At 54.5% G+C, this 27108-nt stretch overlaps 1 protein-coding gene across 1 annotated transcript; it reads right to left on the bottom strand.

The window, feature by feature from the left end:
• Window positions 1–16608: 16608 nt before the first annotated feature.
• On the bottom strand, window positions 16609–26619 carry PLEKHF1 (pleckstrin homology and FYVE domain containing 1). Its single transcript, XM_032170322.2, has 2 exons — window positions 26544–26619; window positions 16609–18259 (listed from the first exon to the last, which is right to left on the bottom strand). The coding sequence occupies exon 2, from the start codon at window positions 18241–18243 to the stop codon at window positions 17404–17406; it is 840 nt and encodes a 279-aa protein (XP_032026213.1). The 5' UTR covers window positions 18244–18259; window positions 26544–26619; the 3' UTR covers window positions 16609–17403.
• Between the last annotated feature and the right edge of the window lie 489 nt (window positions 26620–27108).

Below are 27108 nucleotides of genomic sequence, written 5' to 3'. Positions count from 1 at the left end.
TATTTTGCACTTGCTAGCACATCTCAATTCTGACTAGTCACATGTGGCCAGTGGCTAGCATACTGGGAATCACAACTCTATAAAATACACAATAGAAAGTATAAAAATGAAAGATTTCTTTTTTTTTTCCACTCAGGTTGTCAGTGATACAGACACTCCTTTCAGAGCCAGGAACCACTTTTTTTTTTCTGTGTCTCCTCTGTTCTGAAATTCAGCATCTGGGCTTGTTTGAGATCCTTGTTAGAGGTCAAGAGCAGGTTGGGAGGTGCTATAGACTGAATTGTGTCCCCCTTAAAATTCCTGTGTTGAAGCCCCAACCCCCAGAGTGATGGTGTTTGGAGATGGGACCTTAGGGAGGTGATATGGTTTGGCTCTGTGTCCCCATCCAAATTTCATCTTGTAGCTCCCATAATTCCCACGTGTTGTGGGAGGGACCTGGTGGGAAATAATTGAATCACGGGCAGGGGGATCATCCCTGTGCTGTTTTCGTGATAGTGAATAAGTCTCACGAGATCAGATTTTTTTTTTTTTTTTTTGACAGAGTTTCACTCTTGTTGCCCAGGCTGGAGTGCAATGGTCTGATCTTGGCTCACTGCTACCTGTGCCTCCTGAGTTCAAGTGATTCTCCTGCCTCAGCCTCCCAAGTAGCTGTGATTACAGGTGCCTACCACCACGCCCGGCTAATTTTTCTTTTTTGTATTTTTAGGAGAGATGGGATTTCACCATGTTGGTCAGGCTGGTCTCAAACTCCTGGCCTCAGGTAATCCGCCCATCTCGGCCTCCAAAAGTGGTTGGATTACAGGCCTGAGCCACCATGCCCGGCCAATCTGATGGTTTTAAAAATGGGAATTTCCCTGCACAGGGTCTCTTTATTTGCCTGCTGCCATCCACATAAGATGTGACTTGCTCCTCCTTGTTTTGCCCCATGATTGTGAGGCCTACCTAGCCATGTGGAACTGCAAGTGCATTAAACCTCTTTCTTTTGTAAATTGCCCAGTCTCAGGTATGTCTTTATTAGCAGCGTGAAAGCGGACTTGATGCAGGAGGTAAGGGGGTTTAGATATGGCCATGAGGGTGGGGCCTTCATCCTGGGATTAGTGTCCTCATAAGAAGAGACACCAGAGGGCTCTGTTGCTCTCTCTCCTCCATGTGATGACTCAGCAAGAAGGTGGCCATCTGTAAGCCAGGAAGAGAGCCCTCCCCAGAGCCCAACCATGCTGGCTCCCAGATCTTGGACTTCCAGCCTCCTGAACTGTGAGAGAATAAATTTAAGCTGCCCAGTCTATGACATTTTGTCATGGCAGCCCAAGCTGACAGGTTGGGAGTTGGGAGAGTTGAGGGCTTACCGGTGGCTTCCCTAATCTGTGCTCTCTAAGCAGACCTAAGGCAGGGGCATTTCCCCCTCCCTTGAGATGTCAAATAGACCTGGTGTGTGGGTGAAGACCACCTACCTGAGTGACTCCAAGCATCGCCAGTGAGAGGGTCACTTACTGCAGCCACTGGGCACCAGCCTTGTCCTGCCCCAGGAACAGGCAGCCCTGCTGTGGAGGCCTTGGATGATGGCATCCCCAAGTCCCTATCCCCTCTCCTTCCAACTGCGTCGTCAGATATGGCTGAAGAAAAACACCTGACCACATTGACTGCTCTCACTTTTTTTTTTTTTTTTTTTGAGACGGAGTCTCGCTCTGTCACCCAGGCTGGATTTCAGTGGAGTGATCTCGGCTCACTGCAGCCTCCACCTCCCAGGTTCAAGCAATTCTCCCGCCTTAGCCTCCCAAGTATCTGGGATTACAGGCATCTGCCACCACGCCCAGCTAATTTTTTAATTTTTATTTTTGTATTTTTAGTAGAGATGGGATTTCACCATGTTGGCCAGGCTGGTCTTGAACTGCTGACCTCATGTGATCCCCCCGCCTCGGCCTCCCAAAGTCCTGAGATTACAGGCATGAGCCACTGCGCCTGGCCTTTTTTTTTTTTTTGAAACGGCATCTCACTCTGTTGCTTAGGCTGGAGAGCAGTGGCAAGATCTCGGCTCATTGCAACCTCTGCCTCCTGAGTTCAAGTGATTCTCCTGCCTCAGCTTCCCTACTAGCTGGGATTACAGGTGCCCGCCACCACGCCCAGCTAATTTTTGTATTTTTGGTAGAGACAGTTTCACCATGTTTGCCAGGCTGGTCTTGAACTCCTCATCTCAGATGATCTACCTGCCTCGGCCTCCCAAAGTGCTGAGATTACATGTGTGAGCCACCACGCCCGGCCTTCTCTCACTTTTAATTCTTCATCACTAAGCTCAGAGGGGGCTGCCGTGTTACTGGCGATTATCCCGTATTTTCCTGGGATAATTGCCAGCAACATGGCAGCCCCCTCTGAGTTCATTTCCTCTCCCTCTAATCTCTTCTCCCTTGGGCTCCCAACCCTTCCTCTTCTGTCCTTTCTCTCCAGTGGTGACCTTGCTTCCCATTTCCCTAGGAAAAATGAAGCCTCCAGAAGAGAATGCCCACCACCTCCATCTGCACGCAGGCAACCATCTTTCTTCCTGTTACTGTGAACTGACCTTGCTTTAAGCCCACCTCCTCAACTGGACACCAGGTCCACCCCCTCTCCCATCAGGGGATGCCACTCTAGCCATTCTCCTCTTCCTCCCTGTGTCACCGATTCCCCCTCTCCACAGGCTCCACAGGTTCGTCAGCATGAACACATACATTCATTCTCCAATGTTAAAAACAACCAAAATGTCAATGAGTATTAGGACAATTTTGTTGGGGAATAATTGTCTTTTAACCAGTAGTGCTAGGACTATACTGCATGACTACATGCAAAATAATGAAGTCTACTGCTTACCTTATACCATGTAAAAAAATTATGTCAAAGGCAGGTGCAGTGGCTCACACCTGTAATCCCAGCATTTTGGGACCCAAAGTTGGGAGGATCACTTGAGGCCAAGAGTTCAAGACCAGCCTGGGCAACATAGTGAGACCCTGACTCTACAAAAAATAGAAAAATTAGCCAGGTGTGGTGGCATGCACCTGTAGTCCCCGCTACTTGGGTGGCTGAGGCGAGAGGATTGCTTGAATCCAGCAATCCTCCTTTTTTTTCTGTTAGAAAAAAAAAACAAACATTAAGTCTAAACAGACTTAAATGTAAGAACTAAAACTATAAAACCCTTAGATGAAAACATAGGAATAACTCTTTATGACCTTGGATTAGGCAGTGGCTTCTTAGATATGACACAAAAACACAAGTGGCAAATGAAAAAATAGGTTAATGGGATTTCATCAAAAATTTAAAACTTATGTGCATCAGGCACTATCAAGAAAGTGAAAAAAAACCATGGAATGGGAGAAAATAACTGCAAATCATGTGTCTGATAAGGGACTAGTATCTAGAATGTATAAAGAATGCTCGAAACTCAGCAATAAAAAGACAAACGTGGCTGGGCTTGGTGGCTCATGTCTATAATACCAGTATTTTGGGTGGCAGAGGCAGGAAGATTGCTTGAGCCCAGGAGTTCGAGACCAGACTGGGCAACATAATGAGACTCCATTACTACAAAAAAAGAGGCAAATGTCCTAATTTAAAAGTGGACACTAAGCGCATGAGAAGAGGCTCAACACCATCAGCCGTCAAAACCACAACAATATACCACTTCTTCCCTACTAGGATGGTTAAAATAAAGAGAATAACAAGTATTGATGAGGTTGGGAAGAAATCAGAACCTTTGTACATTGCTTGTGGGAATGTAAAATGATGTAGCCGCTTTGGAAAACAGTTTGACAGCTCCTCAAAACGTTAAACAGAGTGACCGCAATTCCACCCCTAGGCATATACCCAAGAGAGTGGAAAACATATGTCCAGACAAAAACACACACACACCAGTGTTCACCAGCAACATTACTCACAATAGCCAAAAAGGGTTACAACCTAAATGTCCATCATCTGGTGAATAATAACAAAATGTGTAGAACATATGATGGGCTATTACGCAGCCATAAAAAGGAATTACATACTGATCCACGCTAAACATGGATGAATCTTGAATATTATACTAAGGCCAGGCACGGTGGCTCACGCCTGTTATCCCAGCACTTTGGGAGGCCAAGGCGGATGAATCACTTGAGGTCAGGAGTTCGAGACCAGCCTGGACAATGTGGTGAAACTCTGTCTCTACTAAAAATACAAAAATTAGCTGGGTGTGGTGACGCATGCCTGTAATCCCAGCTCCTCGAGAGGCTGAGGCAGAAGAATTGCTTGAACCCAGGAGGTGGAGGTTGCAGTGAGCTGAGATCATGCCACTATACTCCAGCCTGGGTGACAGAGTAAGACTCTATTAAAAAAAAAAAAAAAAATTTATACCGAGGGAAAGAAACTAGTCACAAAAGACCATGTATTGTATAATTCCATTTACATGAAATGTGCAGAAAAGGCAAATCCACAGAGGTGGAAAGTAGGTTCGCGGTTGCCAGGGGCTGGGAGGTGGGAGGAACGGGGAGTGACTCGTCATGGGTGTAGGGTTTCTCTGTGGGGTGATGAAAATGTTCTGAAATTGGATAGTGGTGATGGCTGCACAATCTTGTGACTACTAAAAACCACTGAGTTGGATACTCCAAAGAGGGGGCGGATTTTATGGGATGTGAACAATATCTCAAAAATGCTATTTTTTATAAGCCCCCAACTCGCTTTGGCTCCACTTCTCTCTCCCTTTGCATCAGAATTCCTCCAGTGAGTTTCTGTGCTCGCTGCTGCTAATCTGTCTCTTCTGTCCTCTCGTTCTTTTCCCGCAGGCATCTGCTCCGACCACCCCACCAAGATCCTTCATCAAGGGCACCACTGACCTCCATGTTCCTAAGCCCGAGGTCAGTTTCCAGTCCTCCCCTTCCTTGGCCCCTCCCTCCTGGCTGCGCCTCTGGCCCCAGGCTCTCCCAGCCTTCCCCTTGCGGCGGGATTGGCTGCTCCTTTTCCATCTTCTCTGCTGCTCCGACCTCCGATACCTGACCTGCAGACCCTGGGCTGTCTCAGGGCTCATTTCTTGGGACCTTCTCTTCCTGTCCACACTCACCCAGCCCCTCACTTGCCTACTCACTGGTGACTCCCGAATGTGTTTGCGGCCTGGATTTTTCTCTGGCCCACTCAGCCTCTCTGTATCTAGTAGGAATCTGCACCCTATCATTAAAAAACAAAGTTCCTGCCCGGCGTGGTGGCTCACAGCTGTAATCCCAGCACTTTGGGAGGCCAAGGCAGAAGGATCGCTTGAGCCCAGGAGTTCTAGACCCACCTAGGCAACACAGCCAGACCGCTAGAAAAAAATAAAAAATAAATTAGCCGGGCATGGTGGTGCACCTGTAGTCCCAGCTACTTGGGAGGCCAAGGTAGGAGGATCGCTTGAGCCTGAGAGTTCTAGACCCACCTGGGCAACATAGCCAGACCTCTACAAAAAAAATAAAAAATAAATTAGCCGGGCATGGTGGTGCACCTGTAGTCCCAGCTACTCTGGAGGCTGAGGCAGGAGGATTGCTTGAGCCCAGGAAGTTGAGGCTACAGTGAGCTATGATGGCACCACTACACACCACTCCAGCCTGGATGACAGAGCAAGCCCGTCTAAAAAAAAAAAAAGAAAGAAAGAAAGCTAGTCAGACTGTGTGTGCCACACACCGTGGCTCCTGGCACATCCCAGGCCCTACGCCATCTCCTCTCCTCCTCACCTCTCTGCAGTCATTTTGGCACCCTCCCCACTTACTGCTCTAGGCCCCTCCAGGCTCAGGAGGTTCCTACCCCAGGACATTTGCAGCTGCTCCTCCCTCTGCCTGGAATGTTCTTCTCCCAAGTAGCTGCATAGCCCTCTGCCTCCCTTCCTTTAGGTCTTGACTCGATTTCACCTTTCCAGTGATGCCATGTCTGGCTCCTTCATCTGAAACCGTAGCCACCCAGCCCTCATTGTCTCTCCCCTTCTCTGTCATTACCCATAGCACTTACTACTTGCTAATACACTCTATTATATGTTTTTTTCCCCAAATGAGACAATCTATAGCAAGGGGAAGAATGTTGAGATAATCTTTTCAGCAAGCAAACAAGCCCATCAGCAGAGCTGAACTAAAAAGGGCAGGCACGTGTATTTCCAAACAGTGTGGCTCCTCTTTGCTGGGAATCTTCCTAGTGCTGGAAAAGATGCAGGTGCCACAGATATGAGAGACTCTAACACACTTTTTTTTTTTTTTTTTTTTTTTGAGATGGACTCTCGCTCTATCGCCCAGGCTGGAGTGCAGTGATGCGATCTTGGCTCACTGCAACCTCCACCTCCCAGGTTCAAGCGATTCTCCTGCCTCAGCCTCCCAAGTAGCTGGGATTATACACATGTGCCACCACACCCAACTAATTTTTGTATTTTAGTAGAGACAGGGTTTCCCAATGTTGGTCAGGCTGGTCTCGAACTCTTGACCTCATGATCCACCCACCTCGGCCTCCAAAGTGCTGGGATTACAGGCCTGAGCCACTGTGCCCGGCCACTCTAACACACTTTCAGTTGTAGTTACTGTCTGTCTCACTTCACTAGAGCGGACTCCCAGAGGGGAGACATTTTTGTCTTGTTCACAGTTGTAGCCTCAGTGCTTGTAGGTACTCAAATATTTGTTGAATGAATAAATAAAATATTTAAAAGCTGGCAGGCAGTTTTCTCCTCTTTCATTTTTTGCACCAATGCCAACCTGTGCATGCCATAAATATGCTGACTGCCTCTTTGGTTTGGAACTGGGCCTAACACCCACACGATGTCAGTCTCAGGCACCCACTCTGCCTGAATGCCGGAGGAACAGCTGCTTCCCCCGTCCCCAGAGCAACCCCACGAAGCTGGTGAGGCGAGCTCTGATTCCAGGACAGTGTCTGAGACCTGTATTCCAAGTAACCCACCAGAATTATCACAGTAAAAGGACTGATAACACCAAGTGCTGGTGAGGGCGTGGAGCAACTGGAACCCTCATACACACCAGTGGAGCGTAGATTCATGTAACTACCACAGAAAACTGGCAGCCTTTACTCATTAAGATATACATATATCCCGTGGGCCAGTTCCACACCTAGTTATGTACCTAGTGTTTCTGTCCACCAAAAGACATCTACAAAAATGCCTGTAGCAGCTTTATTCATAACAACCCCAAACTGGAAACCACCTGGATGTCTATCAACAGTGCATGGGTAAGAAACTGTGGAAGGTTCATAGAACAGGATACTTTACCATGATGCAAAAGAACAAATGACAGATGCCCACAACAATATGGAGGAATCTCACAGGCATAAGTTTGAGCAAAAGAAGTCAGCATAGCTGGGCACGGTGGCTCACGCCTGTAATCCCAGCACTTTGGGAGGCTGAGGCAGGTGGATCACATGAGGTCAGGAGTTCAAGACCAGCCTGGACAACATGGTGAAACCCCGTCTCTACTAAAAATACAAAAATTAGCCAGATGTGGTGGCACGTGCCTGTAGTCCCAGCTACTCGGGAGGCTAAGGCAGGAGAATCGCTTGAACCCGGGAGGCAGAGGTTGCAGTGAGCCGAGATTGTGCCACTGCACTCTAGCCTGGGCAACAAAAGTGAAATTCCATCTCAAAAAAAAAAAAAAAAAAGAAGTCAGCACAATGCACACAGTATGATTCTATTTCTATGATGTTTTTTAAAAACAAGGCCAGGTTGCCAGGCACAGTGGCTCATGCCTGTAATCCCAGCACTTTGGGAGGCCGAGGCAGGTGGATCACCTAAGGTCGGGAGTTCAAGACCAGCCTGACCAACATGGAGAAATCCAGTCTCTACTAAAAATACAAAATTAGCCAGGTGTGGACTCAGGAGCTCAGGAGGCTGAGGCAGGAGAATCACTTGAACCTGGGAGGTGGAGGTTGTGATGAGCTAAGATAGCACCATTGCACTCCAGCCTTGGCAACAAGAGTGAAATTTCATCTCAAAAAAAGCAAAACAAAACAAACAAAACAACAAAAACAGGGCCAGGCATGGTGGTGCACACCTGTAATCCCAGCACTTTGGGAGGCCAAGGCAGAAGGATCACTTGAGACCAGACGTTTGAGACCAGCCTGGACGACAAACTGAAATCTCGTCTTTAGAAAAAAAGTTAGCCAGGCATGGTAGCACATGCCTGTAGTCCCAGCTACTCAGGGGCAGTAGGGAGGATCGCTTGAGCCTGGGAGGCTACAATGAGCCGAGACTGCACCACTGCACTCCAGCCTGGGTGACAAGACCTTGTCTCAAAACAAAACAAAACAGAACACCAGGAAAAACTCGTGATAGAAATCAGAACACCAAGTAACCTTTGGAGGCAGGTACAATGAGGAGGGGCTAGAGGGAGCCTTCTGGGGCTGCTGGAGATCTGGATGGTGCCTTGCACACTTACGTGTTTGTGCAAAATCTCACTGAGGTGCATGCTTAAGATCTGTGCACTTTACTGGTTATAGGTTTTACCTCGATTTAAAAAAGAAGGAAAAGGCTGTACTGCTAACATTTTGGGACACTGAGGTGGGAGGATGGCTTGAAGACAGCCTGGGCAAGAGCAAGACCCCAGCTTTCCAAAAATTAAAAAGTTAGCCAGGCATGGTGGTGCACACCTGTAGTCCCAGCTACTTGGGAGGATCGCTTGAGCCCAGGAGGTTGAGGCTGCAGTGAGCTGTGGTCATACCACTACACTCCAGCCTGGGTGACAAAGCGAGACCCTGTCTCAAAACAAAACAAAGCAAAACAGAAAAGAAAACAAAAGTCCCAAGGCAGAGATGACCCATCGCCACATGGCTGGCTGTCCCCACTCTCTGAACTGTGTGTCCGGCCCCCATGCTAATTTCTCCCAGTACTCCTTTGAGGACTTACTGATTTTCCTAACTGCTTGCTCCTTGACCTTTGAAGAGGACACCAATATGCAGAAATACCTTGGACCTAGTAGTAGGGACACGGGCGCTTTAACAGAGTATAAGCCCTGGAAGCCGCTGGGTCCTTCCGCGTCAGTGTCCTCTAAGTTGAGGTTTGTCTCTGAATTCTGTCGCCTCCTCCGGCTTTGACTCATGTGATCCTCAGCCGTGAGGGGGAGACCTGCTGAGTGAGAGTCCATTGTTTTGGGTTTGCACAAAGGCGCCAGTCACTGTGTTCATTGTGCTACTGAATGGTCCCCTTCACATCTGGGAGTTGCTCATTGCTGGGTGGATTTCTCTGTAACTGATTTAAAACCCCATAGTGCTCCCCAACTATGGACAGGCTCATTCTGGGAGTGAATCTAACCCCAAGATCCTCACTTCCATCCCTTTCCCTGGACTCTCCTGAGAGCCCCACACCATGACTCACCTGCTGGTGTGCTCCAGGGACCACCCCTCCCTCTGCACAGTGGGAGTAGTGGCTTTTGACCCTCGAAGACCATAGTCAGGGGATGGGTGCGCTGGCTGCTTAGACCCCTGTCCTGTGCCCATCTCTAGAGCCAGGATGTGGGTGGGGTCAGCCGTATCAGGCTGTGCAGCAGAAGGTGAGGAAGAGGAGGCTCCGGGTGGAGAAATGCTGTGCCACTGGCAGCCGCCACCATGGGAGCTCGCTCCCAGCCACATGTGGGCATGGAGCTGTGAGTGTGCCGGGTTTCAAGGTGCAGAAACAGCATGAACGCAGAATAGAGGGGGCTTGGGGAGCCTGTGGCCTGCCCCGGGGTGTATGACCAGTACCCCCCGGCCCCCATGAAACAGTCTTGTCAGAAGCCCAGCACCCCGTGCCCCGCCCCCCACAACTTGCTGGGCAGTTGTGCTTTGACTCTTCCTCTCTCTGGACCAATTCCAGCTCCGGCGTGGGGGAAAGAAACCCTCAGGGATTGGGTTGTGCCACCAAGTGGTTATGGCCGCGACAGGCAAGGTTCAAAGGCCTCTGCTTCCTGGTGGGGGCCCCCAGGAGGTCTGGTGGCTGCTGAAATCCAAAGGTATTTTGGTATTTTAAGGGTATTGGTAATTTGCAAACTGCACGAAGTGTCCCAGTGTGCTGCTCCAGAATCCCAGAGCCCAGGTCCCCATAGCCCTGGTGCTGCCGTGGGCAGCTAGAGGAAGCATGATGGGCATAGCTGTGCTGCTGCGGGAGACAGGGACCACCTCGGGGTGCTTCTGGGCAGCCCAGACGACCAGCCCCAGGCCCCAGGCTCTCTCCCTCCCAGCCTGGGACCACAGTGGGCAGGCCCTCTTCTCCAGAAAGCCTGTGTTTCAGGGTCAGAATGTCTGGCAGGAGCCCTGAGCTGATGCTCTAAGGATTGAAATTTCCCCTTGTTGTTGCCCAGAAATGTCTGGCTCTGCCTGCCCACACCCCCATTCCTTCCCTGCCTGCTGCTCTGCTCTGAGCGTTGGAACGTTCCATTCGGAGCTGGACTTGGTGGTGGTGATGGAAGCCAGCAGGAGAGGGGGCTTGGGAGGCCAGAGGCCACCCAGCTGGCCGCAGCTCTGCTCCTGGTCCAACTCTGACACACAAGTGCAGGGTGTGCCCTCCCTCTGGGCCCAGTTTCCAGCTCTGATGCCAAAGGGGATGATGGGGAGGAGGCTGGAGTCTCCCTGGGGTCACTCCCTGTCCTCCCTTCTACACTGGCCCACACCTGCCTCTGTGGCCTCGCCTGAGCTACTCCTGCAGGGCTACTCCTTCAGGTGCCTGAATGCACCACAGATGCCTCCATTCTGGGCCTGGGGCCCTGGAAGGCATGGGGGAGGAGGTGGAAGGAGCAAGTAAGGGTTGAGAGACACCTTAGGGTCTGGCTAGGTTGCCCAGGTGTAGGTGTTGGCAGAGGCAGGACAAGCGGGTTGGGCAAAGCCAATGGTGTCATTTTGGGACACATGGGCTTTGAGACCCCTGTGACATCTTCCCAGTGTCCTCCAGGAGCTAGGGGAGGTGACAATTTCTTCTTGCAAGGGAAGCATCTGTGTGATGCCCAAGGGTGCAGGACCGTGGGCTGGGGGCCATGGAGGCCAAAAGCAAATGAGAAACACCCGTGCTTTCAGGGAGCTCAGATGCCAAGGCCAGGTTTGGGGGACACGGACTGCCTGAAGCTCCTTGTGGAAAGTGGAGGTGGGAGAGCTGGAGCAGGGGCCACCGGGCCTCTGGGGGCACAGATGGGCGATCCACACCCCTCCCCCTGCCCACTCTGGGCCCTTGCGTTGCCTGAGGTTCTGCTCCTGGGCACTGGTTCCATCAAGTCTGCTGAGGGCAGGGGCAGAGCACGGGCATGGACGGCGTGGGAGCCTCCCAGGTGAAGAGCCTAGATGCAGGCAGAGGCAGAGGACCCCCTTTCTCCCAGCCAGCAAGGGCTGAGGGGCAGCCCTGGGCCTGCGGGCATATGAGGTTTTAGGAGGCAGCCTCTCCCCTGCCCTCAGCCCCAGGAGGCTCACTTCCTGCACGTCTCCTCAGAGACAGCCCCAGCGGAAGTGGTTGCCTTGGTTTGCGCATGTGGCCTGGGTGGCAGCGGATCCTGGCTGGGAACTGGGTCAGCCTTCGAGGCACCTCCAGGCCCCATCCCAGGGGCTGAGCCCAGGAGCGGCTCTGCCTTCTCCTAGGCCTCTCTCTGGCCTTGTTCAAAGAACAGGCTGGGCAGGGAAGTGCCCAGGCCAGCGGAAACCCTTTGGTGCCAGCCTGGACGAGAGCCCCACGGAAGCCTGGAGTCTGGCCTGCGATCAAGTCAGACCTGGCTCCGGAAAGCGCTACTTGGTTGGGGTGGGGTGGGCATTCCTGTCCCCACCTGAGAAGGCCACTCACATTTAGCATGTGGGAGGGGGACTGTTCCCTAAACCCTGGGCCAGGCTGAACCCTCCTGCTGGCCCTGCTCCTGTAGAAATACACCAGGAACACCAGTTCCTATCCACAGCCTGGCCTGGAGGCTCCAGGGTGAAGCTCAGTTGCTTTCATTATCATCCTCTCTACCCTGATGCCCCCAGCCCCATTTTCTACCTGACTCATTTATTCATTCAACAAATATTTAGTGCCAAGGACAGGAAAAGATAGTTACCAAAAAGGCCCAGAGTCCCAGTCCTCATGGAGACTACAATCCTCTGATAAAGTCCTACCATCCTCTGAGGCTCAACCAAACACCGCCTCCTCCAGGAAGCCCACCCAGCTGTTCTGGGAGTTCCTCTCTCTGGCTTTGTCTATCCTTCTCTCAGGGCTCATGACATATCTCCTTTAGCCTTAGGATGGCCTCATGTGACCTGTCTCTGCCTCCTTGGAACCAGCCTCCTTAGAACTGAGATGGGCCTCAGTAAGTGGCAGTCGCTGCCACCATCACCACCTGCACCCCACCATCATCAAGGAAGGACAAAATTCTTGGGATCCTGTGAACCCCCCGCCTGACTCCCTGGCCTCTGGAAGACAACACCCCAATGTTACCAGCATACATGATGGTGGGCCTGTCTTTAAGAAAACTTGGCATGGAAAAATCCCAACCACCAAAGCTCACAGGTAGGGGCTGCTTGACCTTTGTGAAAGTCTCCTTAGTGTCTGCAGCCTCTGGGTCCCATGGGAACACTGCACCCTGCAGAGCTCTAAAGGGAGAGCTGGCTGGGTGCGGTGGTTCACGCCTGTCATCCCAGCACTTTGGGAGGCTGAGGTGGGTGAATCACCTGAGGTCAGGGGTTTGAAACCAGCCTGGCCAATATGGTGAAACCCCGTCTCTACTAAAAATACAAAAATTAGCCGGGCGTAGTGGCATGCACCTGTAATCCCAGCTACTCGGCAGTCTGAGGCAGAAGAATCGCTTAGAACCCGGGAGGCAGAGGTTGCAGTGAGCAAAGATCACACCACTGCACTCCAGCCTGGGTGACAAGAGCAAGATTCTGCCTCAAAAAAATAAAAAATAAAAATAAAAATAAAGGGGCTGTCATCAGTCCCAAAGAGCCCTGGGGTCACAGCTGTGACTGTACTTGCCATCTTGAGCCATCTTGAGCTGCTCTGCTCCGGGCTGATTCCTGCAAGAGCAGTTCTGGTTCTGCCACTGTGGGTGGGGTGGTGGGGTTCTGATGCCCCTCAAACACATGGGCCTGTTCTCGGACCCTCTCCTCACCCCTCTGCATCTCCTAGGAAGAGGCAGGGGACAAGGCAGGCGCCTCCCAGGAATCCCATGCTGCCTGTGCAAAGGACTGGCTTCTGGCGGGGAGTCCAGGCACAGCTGGGAGGAAGATTTGAGAGGTGGACAGCAGCACTCCGCTGGCAGGACAGTTGGTTCCCATGTCCTTGCCAGGCCTTGCAAGCAAAGCCCCAGGCTGGACCCTGGCCCAGCAGCCCCGTGCTCCTGCCAGACCTCAGGCTCAGCTCTGGGGAAAGGAAACATCTGCAAACAGCAGAGGCCCCGGCCCCAGGCCTCCTGACCTTCCTAGGCGTGGGGGCGGGGTGCAGGCCATGAGCAAAGCTCAGCTGCATGGCTGGGACTGAAGACAACTTCCAGAGCCTCCAAGGAGCTTCCCCACCCAAGAAGGGGACTGGCAGCGGCACCGTGGCGAAGCAGGAGAGACAGCCGCAACCTCTACAGGCTGGCCTTCCCCTTCCGTGCTTGCTCCTTGAGGCAGGCCCTCTCTGGGGACTGCTTGGGCAGCTGGCCTAGCTTCACCTGTTGACCTGAGCCTGGCCCAGGAGGCCATCTCTGGTGGAAAATAAACCTGTTAGGAGTTGGAGACAGGGCCTCCAGGGCAGCGCCTTCCTGTCCCGGGCCCACTGGCCAGGCCTACATCTTCCGTTTTAGGTGGCTCTGCTCTCTCCCAGCATACTCCCCTCTGTGCCTCAGTGGCCAGGGGCCCCGATTCATTCAAACTCACACTGGCCCCAAACACCATGCAGTCCTGGGGGGCATTCTGCTTCCTGGCGCTCCCTCGGCTGTCAGCCTGGAAGCTGAGACTCAGTGCCTGTTGAATGTCTCAGCATAGGCTGGGTGCGGTGGCTCCCGCCTATAATCCCAGCACTTTGGGAGGCTGAAGTGGGAGGATCGCTTGAGCCCAGAAGTTCGAGACCAGCCTGGGCAACATAGGGAAATCCTGTCTCTATAAATAAATAAATAAGAAATTAGCTGGATGCCATGGTGTGTGCCTGTGGTCCCAGCTACTTGGGAGGTTGAAGTGGGAGGATGGCTTGAGCCTGGGAGGTCGAGGCTGCAGTGAGCCGTGATTGTGCCACTGTACTCTAGCCTGGGTGACAGAGCAAGACTCTGTTTCAAAAAAACAAACAAACAAAAAACATCTCAGCAGAACAGGGGAGGGGCCTGCGCCTTGGAAGGAGCTGAGGATGGGAAGGAGGGCAGCTAAGGCTTCCAGTCCACAGGCAGAGCCAAAATCGGAGGCAGATGTGGCCTTAGTGAAGCGCAGGTCCGCCCTTGGGGATCCCAGGGAAGCAGACAGCTGCCGGCCTCCATGGCTGCCAGACCCCCTCTCCCCACACCAGCCACCCACACAGCAGTGAGGACAAGCTCTCAAAAGCCGAGATCAGCCTTGCTGTGTGCAGAAGGCTCCCACAGCTCTGGGGCACCCGAGGTGGCTGCCCCGTGCCTCTGGGGGCCCAGCTCCAGCCACGCTGCTCAGGTCACAGGGGTTCCTTTCCTGCCTTTGTACTGGCTGTTCCCTCTGCTGGGATGTCCTCTCCCCACAGGGCAGGTGTCGCTCACTCATTCGCAGCCCATCCCCATCACAGTACCCTCCACCCTGGCTTCTGCACCTGTGTCTCCCCCACCATGCTGTGGGGGCCTTGTTTGTCTCACTCCCAGTGGTGTCCCCAGCAGCTGGCATGGCCCAGCTGGTGCGGGAGCAAGGCTGCAGGTGTGAAGGCTCTGCGAAGGTCCTGGGCCACCCCAAGCCGTGGGCCCTTACAGGCCCTAACACCTTGGGACTCGGGGCAGCAGCAGCTCTGTTCCAGCCCTGCAGGGGAGAGGGACACAGACCTGAGTCCTGGGCTGAGGGCTGAGAATCACCTACTCAGCCCGACCCCAGGGCACTGCCCGCCATGCCCTGGAGAGGACGACATTGCACTCAGTCAGCCTGGGGTCCTGTGCATGGACCCCCTTGGCAGGAAGCTGTAGAGGAGGCTGGTGGTGGCCTGGCTCAGCTGCACGCGGTCCCCTCTTCTATCCTAGTGAACGCTGCCTTTTAGGCTCTGAGGGTTTTCGGGCAGGGGAGTGTGCTGTGAGAAGAGACCAGCGGTGGCAGCCAACACACCCTGCCCTGGCTTCAGTCCCAGGGTGCAGGGACAGGGCTGCCCAGCCTGGGTTTTGGAGAGGGCACTAGATCTGTCCAGGAAGTCACCCCTAGCTCCGTGACCTGTCTCACCCTGTGCCCTCTGCCCAGGCAGAACCAGCCTGAACCAGTTTGTGTGGTTCAGGGAGGCCAAGGGAGAGAAAGGGACTGTAAACAAATAGGTCCTTCCTGGAAGGCCAATGGGCCTGCCACACTGGTCACTCTGCCAAGCACGGCAGGTCGAAGGTGCTTTAATACCGACCCCTTGGCCGGGTGTGGTGGCTCACGCCTGTAATCCCAGCACTTTGGGAGGCTGAGGCGGCTGGATCACCTGAGGTCAGGAGTTCAAGACCAGCCTGGCCAACATGGTGAAACCTTGTCTCTACTAAAAATACAAAAATTAGCCAGGCGTGGTGGCAGGGGCCTGTAATTCCAGCTACTTGTGGGGGTGAGGCAGGAGAATCACTTGAACTCGGGAGGCGAAGGTTGCAGTGAGCCAAGATCGCGTTACTGCACTCCAGCCTGGGCAACAGAGTGAGACTCTGTCTCAAAAAAAAAAAAAAAAAAAAAAAAATACTGACCTCTCCCGCCTCCCTTGCAGGGTGCCCACAGGCCACCAGCAGGCCTTGTCACCTCAAGGGTGGTCCGTGGGTGGTGGTGGCGGCAGGCCCTGGGAGCTGCGCTTTGACCTGCCAAATCAGAATCTGTGCTCGAACTGCACCCTCCAGGGTTCTGTCTGCACGTGACCCTCTGAGAACTGGCCCCAGGAAGACAGTGCTAGGCCAGGGAGAGGCCGTCAGTGGGGTTTCAGATGCTGTGCTGCGTGGGCAGGGGACTCCCAGCCACACCGTCACCACTTCTAGCTGACAGCAACCCCAGTCCATGCCCCAGTCCGGCCAAGGCTGAGGCGCTGGGAAAGACTAGTGCAGAAGCACTCGCAGCACACTGTTAAAGGACCCCCAGCTCCCTGGCCAGCATGGGACCAGGCGTCGGGAGGCCGGCCTCGAGCCCCAGGCCCGATGCACACTCACTCTGAGAAGGGCTGGTGTACCTGGGGCCCAGTTTCCCTCCCCACAGCACCAGCCCCAGGGCCAGGCAGGACTGCACGGAGAAGCTCTCAGCCTGGGAGGCCCGGCAGAGCCACACAAATGGCCATTTCTTTCCTCAATTCCATCCACTGAGATCTCCCACACCAAAGTGAACAGGGCAGCAGGCATCAGGCCACCGTCACGGCACCCGGACAGACCTGTGTCCTGGTGGGGGGGCCCGGCCAAGGCATGGCATGAGCGTCTGTCTCCGTCGGGCAGCCGGCATACACAAGAACGCCCAGTGTGGGGGACAGTGGTAGATTTTTGCCACCTAGCACATTTTCAACCACGGACAGAGCCATGTCTGAAGCAAGGACACTCCTGGGTTTTGCAACCAACCATCAACAAACTTTCTTTTTTATTATTAAGTGTGGGCAGGGTTTCTGTTCTTGCAACTGAGTCCTAACAGAAAACACTGGTTTCACTGACCGCAGGGAGAGCTGAGGACAGGACAAAAAGGCACGAGACAGCTGGACACCTGGAGAGAGGTGACACAAGACAGAGTCCTCACCCGGCTGCCCTGGGCCTCGGGGAGCTCAGGCTGCAGTCCCTGGGCCTGGTGGCACCCACAGCATGGCAGTCTCTGGCTGGGCTTCGAGGAGCCTACATGTCTGATTGGCAGGGCTTGGCCAGCCAGGCGGTGGGCACCAGCGTGATGGGTGGGCAGGCCTGGGCTTCCAGGAGGCCTCCCAGGACTCAGGCTCTTCAGTGGGGTGTGCTTGTTGGGGTGTGGGTGGGTTCTGTGACTACACTCCTGTCTTGTCTTCCCTGTATGTTCTGAAACCTGCTCTGGTCCCTAGATGTCTGGAGACCTGGGGTCGTCCAGCTCAGGAGGCCATCTGGAGCTGCCGCTGCAGCCTGCAGAGTGGGAGGTGGCATTTGTTCCCAAGAGGTCTGGGTGTTCTGGGGCTTCCCGAAGGGAAAGGCATTACCTGCAGTAAAGCCATAAGGACACAGTGTCCAGCAAAAAGGCACTGGGAGTCCAGAAAGAGCCACTCCCCACCGCTGCGCCTGCCACCATGGGGTGGGGTCTGGGAGCCCTGGGCAGCTTCTGGAGCTGCCCTCTTGGGGGCCTGGGCAGTGGAGCTGGCTTGGGGACAGATGTTCTGCAGGCCAGGGGTCAGCTGTGGAAGGCAGACCAGGCCACGCCCGAGGCGTAGAACTCCACGCGGCTGGGCCAGTCGCCGTCCCTGCTGCCTTCCTTGTCCTCGTCGGAGTCATCGTCGTCTCCACTGGACGCTCCGCAGATGGGCCGGGCCAGGTGGGCTGGCTGCCCTGGGGACCCCGCGCCCTGCTCCTCCGCCTCCTCCTGCCGCTGCTGGGCGGCCAGTTCACGGTAGCACAGGCTGCAGACGCGCACGGGCTTGGGGGACAAGCGCGGGAGCAGGAAGCGCTGGCGTGAGCACTCAGCACAGACCACAAAGCCGCACTTGCGGCAGTGGTGGCGCCTCGTGAGGGCAGAGAAGCGCGTCTGCGTGCAGCGCATGCAGATGTCCGTGGCCTTATCGGGGATCCAGGGTGCCGCGTGCTCCGTGCTGGGCGGGCGGCCCGTGGCCCGCAGTTGCCGCCGCACGCACTCCTCGATGTGGCTAATCCATTCCTGGCGCTCCGTGGCGGAGGCGGCCGACACCACGAAAGACTTCTTGGCCGTCTTGATCATCCAGCGGTTCTTGGCCTGCAGCGTCTCCGGCAACAGCTCCAGTGTGACCTCCTCCAGGGGGATGATGTGCTGGCTGCGGTACTTGCGCTTGTTGAGCACGATGCTGCCATACACCAGGATGTCGTTGAAGAGGAAGAAGATGCGCGGCTTGGCCTTCTTGCGGCACTCCTTGGTCAGCACGCCCTCGCCCAGCAGCACTCGGCCTGGCAGCGCCAGCGGCTGCCCCGAGGCCCCGAAGCAGCTCTCCACCGCCGCGATGCGCTGGCTGTTGATCTCCGTGTTGGCCAAGTGGTCCACCATCGTCTCCAACTGCCGGCTGCAGGAGGAGACAGACAAGGAGTATGTCCAGACTCAGGCATGGGGGTGTCAGAACCACGCTGCCCACCCCCAACTCACTAACCCACCATGCCAGGCAGCCCACTAACTACCCATAGTACCCCGCAGGCCTGCCCTGAGGCATCACCCCAGAAGCTGACCCTTAGATGGGAGTACAGGGAACTACGGGGAGGGAAGGGGAATTCCCCAGTAAAGGGGATGTGGAGGCCAGACAGGGATGGGAAGGCAGTGATAAAGTGTGCTACTTAGGCCAGGTACAGCGGTTCACGCCTGTGGTTCCAGCGCTTCGGAAGGCTGAGGCAGGAGGAGGCTTGAGCCCAGGAGTTTGAGGCTACAGTGAGCTATGATCACGCCACTACACTCTAGCTAGGTGACTGAGTGGATTCTATCTCTTAAAAAAAAAAAGTGCTACTGAGCTACCACTGTGGGCAGCAGAGGGCAGAGGTTCAGCCCTGCTGTGGAGCCCTGAAAAACAGGGCGGAACAGGCCTCAACGGGACATCAGAACGGTCCGTGCCAGGAGACCTGGGTGTCTCCACCCCCAACCCATCCCTGACTCTGCCATCCACTAAACCAAGCTGTCACAGGTGCTGCAACCCATGTACCCACCCAGTGAGTGCAGCAGTCACCACCACCATCACAAGCACAGGTGCCGAGTGCTTCCTCTCAGCCAAGCGTGACTATCTCATTTAGTTCCCACCCAACCCCAGAAGGCAGAATCTCCACTTTACAGGAGGGGAACTGAGGCGATGCTAGGAGGCAGCGGCCCTGGAGCTCGCACTATGCTGCCCTCCTGAGTGGAGTGTGAGGCCACACAGGCCCCTCTGTTGGTGCCCTAAGCACTAAGCACTAACTCAGAGCACATGCCAGGCGCCCCCTGCTTGGTCCACACACACACCAGCCCACCAGACTCACGACCTTGAAGACCCCATAAATGCCATAGATTCCCCATTCCAAGCCTCCAGTCTTGGCCGCTCCAAGCTCTAGGAGGGCTCTCAGCATAGATGTTCACCTGCTTGTCTAATAAGCTCCTCAAACTCAACACATCCAACACCAAACCTCCACAGGCAGACCTGCGCCCCTTCCTCTCCTTCAGTGACACCACCATTCACCCAGGAGTTCAAACCCCAGATCTAGGACTCATCCTTGAATCTCCCTCTTCCTGTACCTCCAACATTCAAGCCATGAGTAAATCTCATCATCTTTACCTCTCAAATCTAGCCTGCCCACTTCTCAACACACAACTCCGCCACCATATCGGTGGCAAGGTGCCACCGTGTCCCATCTGAGACAGGCTGTCCCAGGGTCGGCTCCTTCCTGCAACGGGTTCTCAGTTCCTTTTTGAAAGGGTTCTCCCTGACAACCCCAGCTCAGGCAGCCTCTTCCCACACCCAGGACAGGCATTGGTAATCCATGGTCTGAGAGTCAAATCCGGCCCTCAGCCTGCTTTTGTTAAAGATTTATTGGGACACAGCCACACTCATTCATTTATTATTGTCTCTGGTGGCTTCCACACTGCAATGGGATAGTTGAGTGTTGGTGACAGGGACTACATGGTGACAAAGCCTAAAATATTCACCACCTGGCCCTTTGTAGAAAGGGTCTACTGACCCCTTCTCTGGGATTCAATCCTATTTTGTTTTATCTTCGCAGGATTTAACAGGGCCTGCTGTTTTCTCGTCTATTCATTGCTTGTGTGTTTTCTGCTTCCCCGCTCAGTTCTTAGCTCCATGAGAACAGGGGCCTCTACTTGTTCATTGTGTCCACAATTCTTGGAGCCATGCCAAGCACATACTAGGTGCTTCATAAGTAGCTTGGCACGGTTCCAAGCAGGTCCCAAGGCCCACCATGCATGACTCAGCTCTCACCTCTGCAGAGGAAGAGGTGAGAGCTGGCCCCACCACCACCACGTGCACACATGTGTTCCGGTACACACGGCACGCCTGGGGCTGAGCTGATCACACCCATAGTGTTTCTGGGTCACTGAGCTGCAGTTCTAAGCCTGGCCACCAGTAGAAAGCCAGAGTGGGGCCCCAGTGTGAGGGTGGATGCATTGCACAAGAGAAGATGCTGGGCCCTCGAGTCCCGTTCCACTTGCCCCTGCAGATCACAAGTGTCCTGAGAAGGGCTGCCCACACTGCCTTACGTAAGAACTGCTATTTTTAGCTTGCTGATCTTGGCTGTATACTGCAAACCTAGGGGATGACCAGTGACAGACTTGACCTGTCCCACCATGACTGATCACCGAGTACCGAGATGGACAATCTGACAAAACCAGAACTGCATTCCACAAAGAGCAATGACTGCCCAGCAGAAACAACCAAAATGCCTACCAGCAGGGAAAAGGACAAAAACCTGGGGCTACTCACGCAATGAGAGATACAGATCAATGTGGTCTGACAGCAAACAACAAACATGGAGTGGAAAAACACAACCTGTAGAATGTTGTATGTAAAGTGACACCACTTATGCAGGAATTACATAACATTTTGAAAGTGTTCAAGAACTATATCTATGAATAAAAATAGGAGGAAGGCCGGGCACAGTGTCTCACACCTGTAATTCCAGCTACTCGGGAGGCTGAGGCAGGAGAATCGCTTGAACCCGGGAGGCAGAGGTTGCAGTGAGCCAAAATTGAGTCATTGCACTCCAGCCTGTGTGACAGAGTGAGATTCCATCTCAAAATAAATAAATAAATAAATAAAAATAAATAATAAGTGTTGGTGAGGGTGTGGAGAAACTGGAATCTGTGCACTGCTGATGAGAATATGAACTGGTGCAGCCCCTAAGGAAAACAGTATGGAAGTTCCTTAAAAAGTTAAAAATACTCACGCCTGTAATCCCAGCACTCTGGGAGGCTGAGGCGGGGGGGATCACGAGGTCAGGAGATCTAGACCATCCTGGCCAACACCGTGAAACTCTCTCTCTTAAAATACAAAAAATTAGCCTGGTGTGGTGGCGGGCGCCTGTAGTCCCAGCTACTCGGGAGGCTGAGGCAGGAGAATGGCATGAACCTGGGAGGCGGAGCTTGCAGTGAGCCGAGATTGCACCACTGCACTCTAACCTGGGCGACAGAGTAAGACTCCATCTCAAAAAAAAAAAAAAGGTTAAAAACAGAACTACCACATGATCCAGCAATGCCACTTCTGGATATATATCCAGACTGAAAGCAGGGACTAAAATAAGTATCTGCTTTCCCATGTTCATATCAGCATCATTCACAACAGCCAAGAGGTGGAAGCAACTCAAACGTCTATCAATGGGAGAATGGATGAACAAAATGTGGAACATATGTACCATGGAATACTATTCAGCCTCGAAAAGGAAGGAAATTCTGACGCACACTACAACACGAATGAGCCCTGAGGACATCATGCTAAGTAAAGCAGGCCCATCACAAAAGGACAAATACTGTAATAACTTATATGAGATATACAAACTGATCCAATCCACAGAGACAGAAAATAGAATGGTGGTTGCCAGGGGCTGCTGGAAGGGGAATGGGGAGGTTGTCTGGGTATGGAGTTTCAGTTTTAAACGATTAAAAAGTTTTAGAGGCCGAGTGTGGTGGCTCATGCCTGTAATCCCAGCATTTTGGGAGGCCAAGGTGGGTGGATCACTTGAGGTCAGGAGTTCGAGACCAGCCTGGCTAATATGGTGAAACCCTGTCTCTACTAAAAATACAAAAATTAGCCAGGGATGGTGGCGCGTACCTATAGTCCCAGCTACTGAGGAGGCTGAGGCGGGAGAATCACTTGAATCTAGGAAGTAGAGATTGCAGTGAGCCGAGATCACACCACTGCACTCCAGCCTAGGCATCACAGTGAGTTCCGTCTCAGAAAAAAAAAAAAAGTTTTGGAGATCTGTTGCACAACAATGGGAATATACTTAACGCTACTGAACTGTACACTTGAAAGTGGTTAGAATGGTAAAAATAGCAAATAGCCTGGGGAGAGGACATAGATGTGACCAGGAACGGAGGGCTCAGATTGGATTCCACTTTCGTCTATAAGGCTTCATTTTTTTTTTTTAATTTTTTTAAAAAAGGCAGCAGCAAACATGATGAAATCCGAATATCTGCCAATTTCAAGAAATGGGAACACGTGTTGCTTCTTCTAATTTAAGGTCTTCAAAAAGAAAAGAATTACAGGCCAGTGCTGGGTTGATTCCTGGGCTCCATGGGCTGGGGGCCGCTGAGCACGTCTCATGATGGGATGCCTGGCTGGGCCTGATAGGATGACCACATTGCATCCGGGCCTGGGCACCTGCAGGGGATGTCAGGAGCCCCAAAGAAGCAAGGCCACACGTGCCCCCCACCCACCTGTGTGCTGAGAAGTCAGGCTACTGGTGAAACGGGATGAAAACCCAATCCTGAGACTGCAGACCAAAGCCTCCACATTCAGTAGCTGAGGCAGGTGGGCTTTGTGCCCAGACAGCAGGTAGCCCTCCCTCAACCCTGGGGGCTTGTTGAGCTCTGGAGACTGGGCCAGCCAAGTGGACGGCATGGAGGAAGGGAAGGAGCAGCACCAGGCATAAGACAGCCGCAGGCAGGAGTGCCCAATCCACGCTGGACCCAGCCAGCAGAGGGCAGAGTCCATGACACTGTCTCTGCAGCCCTTGGAGGGGGTGCAGAACACTCCACATGGGACCCCCTTGCTGGTCTGCCCCTGCCCGTGACTCACAGACCCCCTCTAGGCTCTTACGGCTAGTGTCCAGCTGCCAATGGTAAAATGTGGACCAGGAAGGGCGAGGAGGGGCATCTGGTGGCGATGAAAGGGGATAGGCTGAGAGCTGACCCCACACACTGACTGGGGCTGCCAGGGGCTCACATGTACCCCCTTTTGTGAACCTGCAGAGGGTCCCAGGTTGGGCGAGGGGCGGGGCAGACAACATCCTCCTGGGAGCTGCCCAGGCATGCGCACCCTCTCTACATGACCACAACTTCACACCCTGGTTTGACCTGGCCTGTAGGTTTTTCTTGGCAAATACAGCAGCCCTGAGTTAGACGGCGAATGCTTTTTTTTTTTCTTTCTTTCTTTTTTTTTTTTTTTTTTTTCTGAGACATTGTCTTGCTTTGTTGCCCAGGCCCAAGACACTGGCCCAATCAGGGCTAACTGCAGCCTCGAACTCAAGGGCTCAAGAAAGCCTCCCATCTCAGCCTCCTGAGTAGCTGGGACCACAGGCATGCACCAGCATGCCTGGCTAATTTTTAAATTTGTTTTAGAGGCGAGGGTTCACTATGTTGCTTAGATAAGTCTTGAACTCCTGGCCTCAAGCAATCCTCCCTCCTCAGCCTCCCAAAGTGCTGGGATCACAGGTATGAGCCACTGAGCCCAGCTGGGAATCCTTTTTTTTTTTTTTTTTATTGTTCTCACCAGGGAAGTGAACCTCCCTTGCTTAGCACAGGGGAGGAAAAAGCTCAGCCCTGTCCTTACTCATTTGGGGCCTGCCTGCCTCGGGAAGATGTTGGTGACAGAGCTTCCTGGCAGCCTCTGGGCCCTGAGTACCTGTATTGGCCCCAGTGTGGCCCCAGGGCTGCTGGTAGAGGGGTGACCGCAGCGCAGGCTCAGTAAGCCTGGGAGACCAGGCAACGAACAGACCTGCATCTTTCTTTGAGGGTTCAGAGGGGTGGGGGCTCTCAGGCTCAGCAATCCTGCTGCCTGCACAGGGGCTGGAGGTGCTCACGTGAGCACTGCGGCTTGGGAGCCACATCCTGAGAGCCACCGCGTGGCTGCAGAAGCCGTGAAGCCAGGTTCTGTATGTGGCAGCCCAGGTGTGATACGTGATCAACAGCAGGGGCTGGAGAGCTACACCAAATCTGGGCCACTGCCAGCTTTTCTAAATCCAGTTTTATTCAAACACAGCCATGTGGGACAGAGGCTGTATGGCTGGCAAAACCTAAACTATTTGCTACCAGCTCTTGACAGAAGAGGTTAGCAACCCCTGACCTACACCACGCCACGTTGTAAAATGTATAATGCACACACTGCAGGGCACGCTGAACAGGCCACACAAGGTACTGTCCTGACGGGAGTCATCCTGTCCTCTCCCCTACTCGGGACACAGCATTTTGGATAAATGAGGGATGTGTGGGGCCCCAGTATGGGGCCCTGGAAAGTAGGAGCTGGGCAGCGGCAGGGGGTGGGGTGGGGCCTGTAACTCCTCTGCCTCGGGTTACACGTGGAGAAGCTGCTCAAGGACGTGCAGGGACAGGGTCACTGAGGGAATCAGAGTTCTGGGGGCAGCTTAGCCCTTGGGACTTGCCCTTGACTTCCAGATCGGAGCTCCTCCTTTCCTGCAGGGACCTGTGCCCCACGCAGGCCCACCCTGCTTCTATGCCTGCCTGATTTCATTTTCCAAATATTTATGAGTCCCACTGTGTGCCAGACACTGTGCGAGGTTACAGCTGGGAGCTGGAGACCAGGCCCTTCAGGAATGCACACTTCTTTCCAGTGAGACTAGAAGTACATTCACAGGGTCTTTTGAGAACCAGTGCTAAACACTGTGAAGAAAAAGACTGGTGCGCCCAGCAGGGCAGGGGCTGGGAGGACGGTGGAGGTCGAGGAAGGCCTTGGGAGGAAGTGAACTCACTCCAGCCTGAAGAAGTCAGCTGTGCAAAGATCTAGGGGCAGAGCTCCCGTCCTGGGGAGCAGCTCAAGGTGGAATGGGTGAAGTCAGGCTGCGGAGGAAGGAGCGATGGGGCAAGGAGGACAGATGAGGTTGCAATGCCGGCAGGGGCCATCCTGCAGGCTCCCAGGCCAGCGTGAGGATGTGAGGTTTTCTCCATGTGCATTGAGACGGCAGCACCAGGCGCCAAGCCTCCTCTCCCTCCGGAGGGGCCGCCCCTCGGCTCTGTCCAGCCCTGTGATTCCTGGAAGGCCCTCCTCCGGGAAGAGACCGGTAATGAAAAACACAGCAAACCAAAACTGGAAGTGCCGCCGACTGAGCCACCAGGCACAAAGTTAAGCATATTACGTGCAGTATTTCACTTAATCCTCACAAAAGCCCCCTTGGGGAAGGTACTTCCACCACATCAAAGTCACTGCCCAAGGTCCCTGCTGAGTGATCAGGAAGCTCGGCTCCAAAATAACCATGAGCTGTGGAAAGCTGCACTCAACCAGAGACCAAATCAGAGCTCCAGAAGTCAGAGTACAGCGGGTGTTGCCTGCGCTCCAAATGCCTGATGCCCACCCCATCCCGAGCAGGTCCGTCAGCTTGGCTGGGCTGTCCCACCCTCCAGGCCACACTGGCCAATCCCCCTTCCTTCCTCGGGTTGGGCTGGGTTGGGCAGGTCCCCTAGCTCGCCCAGGGCCGCCTGGCCTGTGTCTTGGCAGCCCGGAGGGCTGACGTGTGCAGGGACACAGGCCGAAGTCAGAGTCATCTCGGCTCACACACACTCCAGTGCGAACGACGCTGTGCAGAGGGGCGATCCCAGCGCATTAGGGGACTACCTCCCCACCTCCTTGGCCTCTGACCCTCTCTGGCCGGGAGATACCAGAGGTGTTCAAATTCCAAAGGAGTGCTCCCCTTGAGCGGCAGAGACCAAGTTTCAGGGTGGCTCGGAACCTCTGCTTTCCCACCTGCAAAGGGGCTGACCACACCTCTGCCCTACACGGCCCACCAGGTGTTGGGGAAACGAGAAAGGAGGGAGATTCCAGGCCGCCTCTCTCTGCAGGCCTGCTCAATAGTTTCCTCTCTGAGATGGGAGCAGTGCCCGACGCTATTTCCCTTGGCAGCTCCCACCAAGATTCACAAACTCAACTACTCCAGAGGAACTGGGACCCCAGCGCCCCCCGCCGCGCCCCTGCCCAGGGGGACAGTGGTCCCATCCAGGCCTCCAGACTGCAGACTGGGACCGAGAGGAGAGGTCCCGGCAGCCACACGAGGCTAGGATCCCGGAAACACCACCAGCGACCGGGTGAGCTGAGACTCCTGTAGTCCCGGGTGGCCCGCGACCCCCTCACCCCCACCAGCTTACACCTGCGCGTTTCCCCGGGGACTCCGCCTCGGACCCTCTGACCCCTGACCGCTCTCCCTCGCACTCCACAGGCTCCCCGCAGGCTCACCCCGCAAGCCGCCCAGGAGCGTCCTTCCCCGGCCTCTTCTTGGGCTGGAGTCTGCGGCACTGCGCCCCGCCCGCCCAGGAGCCGCCAAGACGGAGCGGCCCGAGGGAGCTCGCTTGCCCCGGGGGTGGTGATGGGAGACTCGCCTCCTGCGCCTGCCCCGCGACCCGCAGCCCGGCCGGGGGACGGTGGGGGGACTCACCTCCTGCGCCGGCCCCGCGCCCGCCCCGCGAGTCCGCACCGCAGCCGCCCAGGTCCCCGCCAGCTCAGCCCAGGTCCCCGCCAGCTCCGCCGGACACGCCCCCGCGGTGGCTCGGCCAATCGGAGCCCGGGAAGCGGGAGGGGGCGGGGCTTGGGCGCGGCTCCCGGAGGGCGCCCGAGCTCGTGCGCGCTGCAGGTCCGGAGCTGGGCGGCACTGGCGCCCGTGTTTGACCCCCTGGCCCCGCCGGTCTTCCTTTTCCGCTCGCCGCTGCCCCACGCGGAGCGCGACTGCTGTCATCCGCTGGGACTGCGACCCTGGCCTTGGGCAGGGGTGGGGGCGCCCGCGACTGTGAGACCTGCAGGGCTTGGCGGGGAAAGGGGCAGTGGGAGGCTTGTGCATTCTGGTGCCTCCGGCGGGCCTCACAGCACAGTCACCCTCAGCGGTCAATAATCGTAATATGAAAATGCAGCAGCACTTTATAACCTTTTTTTTTTTTTTTTTTGAGACGGGGTCTCCCTCTGTCGCCCAGGCTGGAGTGCAATGGCGCGGTCACGGCTCACTGCAG

Source organism: Hylobates moloch, unplaced genomic scaffold (assembly GCF_009828535.3).
Source record: "Hylobates moloch isolate HMO894 unplaced genomic scaffold, HMol_V3 SCAFFOLD_12, whole genome shotgun sequence".
NCBI lineage: Eukaryota > Metazoa > Chordata > Mammalia > Primates > Hylobatidae > Hylobates > Hylobates moloch.
This window is presented reverse-complemented; position numbering and strand designations above follow the sequence as displayed.

What these genes read in the sequence shown, in the direction of transcription:
- PLEKHF1 (XM_032170322.2), bottom strand. Translation starts at nt 18,243, where the DNA reads ATGGTGGACCACTTGGCCAACACGGAGATCAACAGCCAGCGCATCGCG.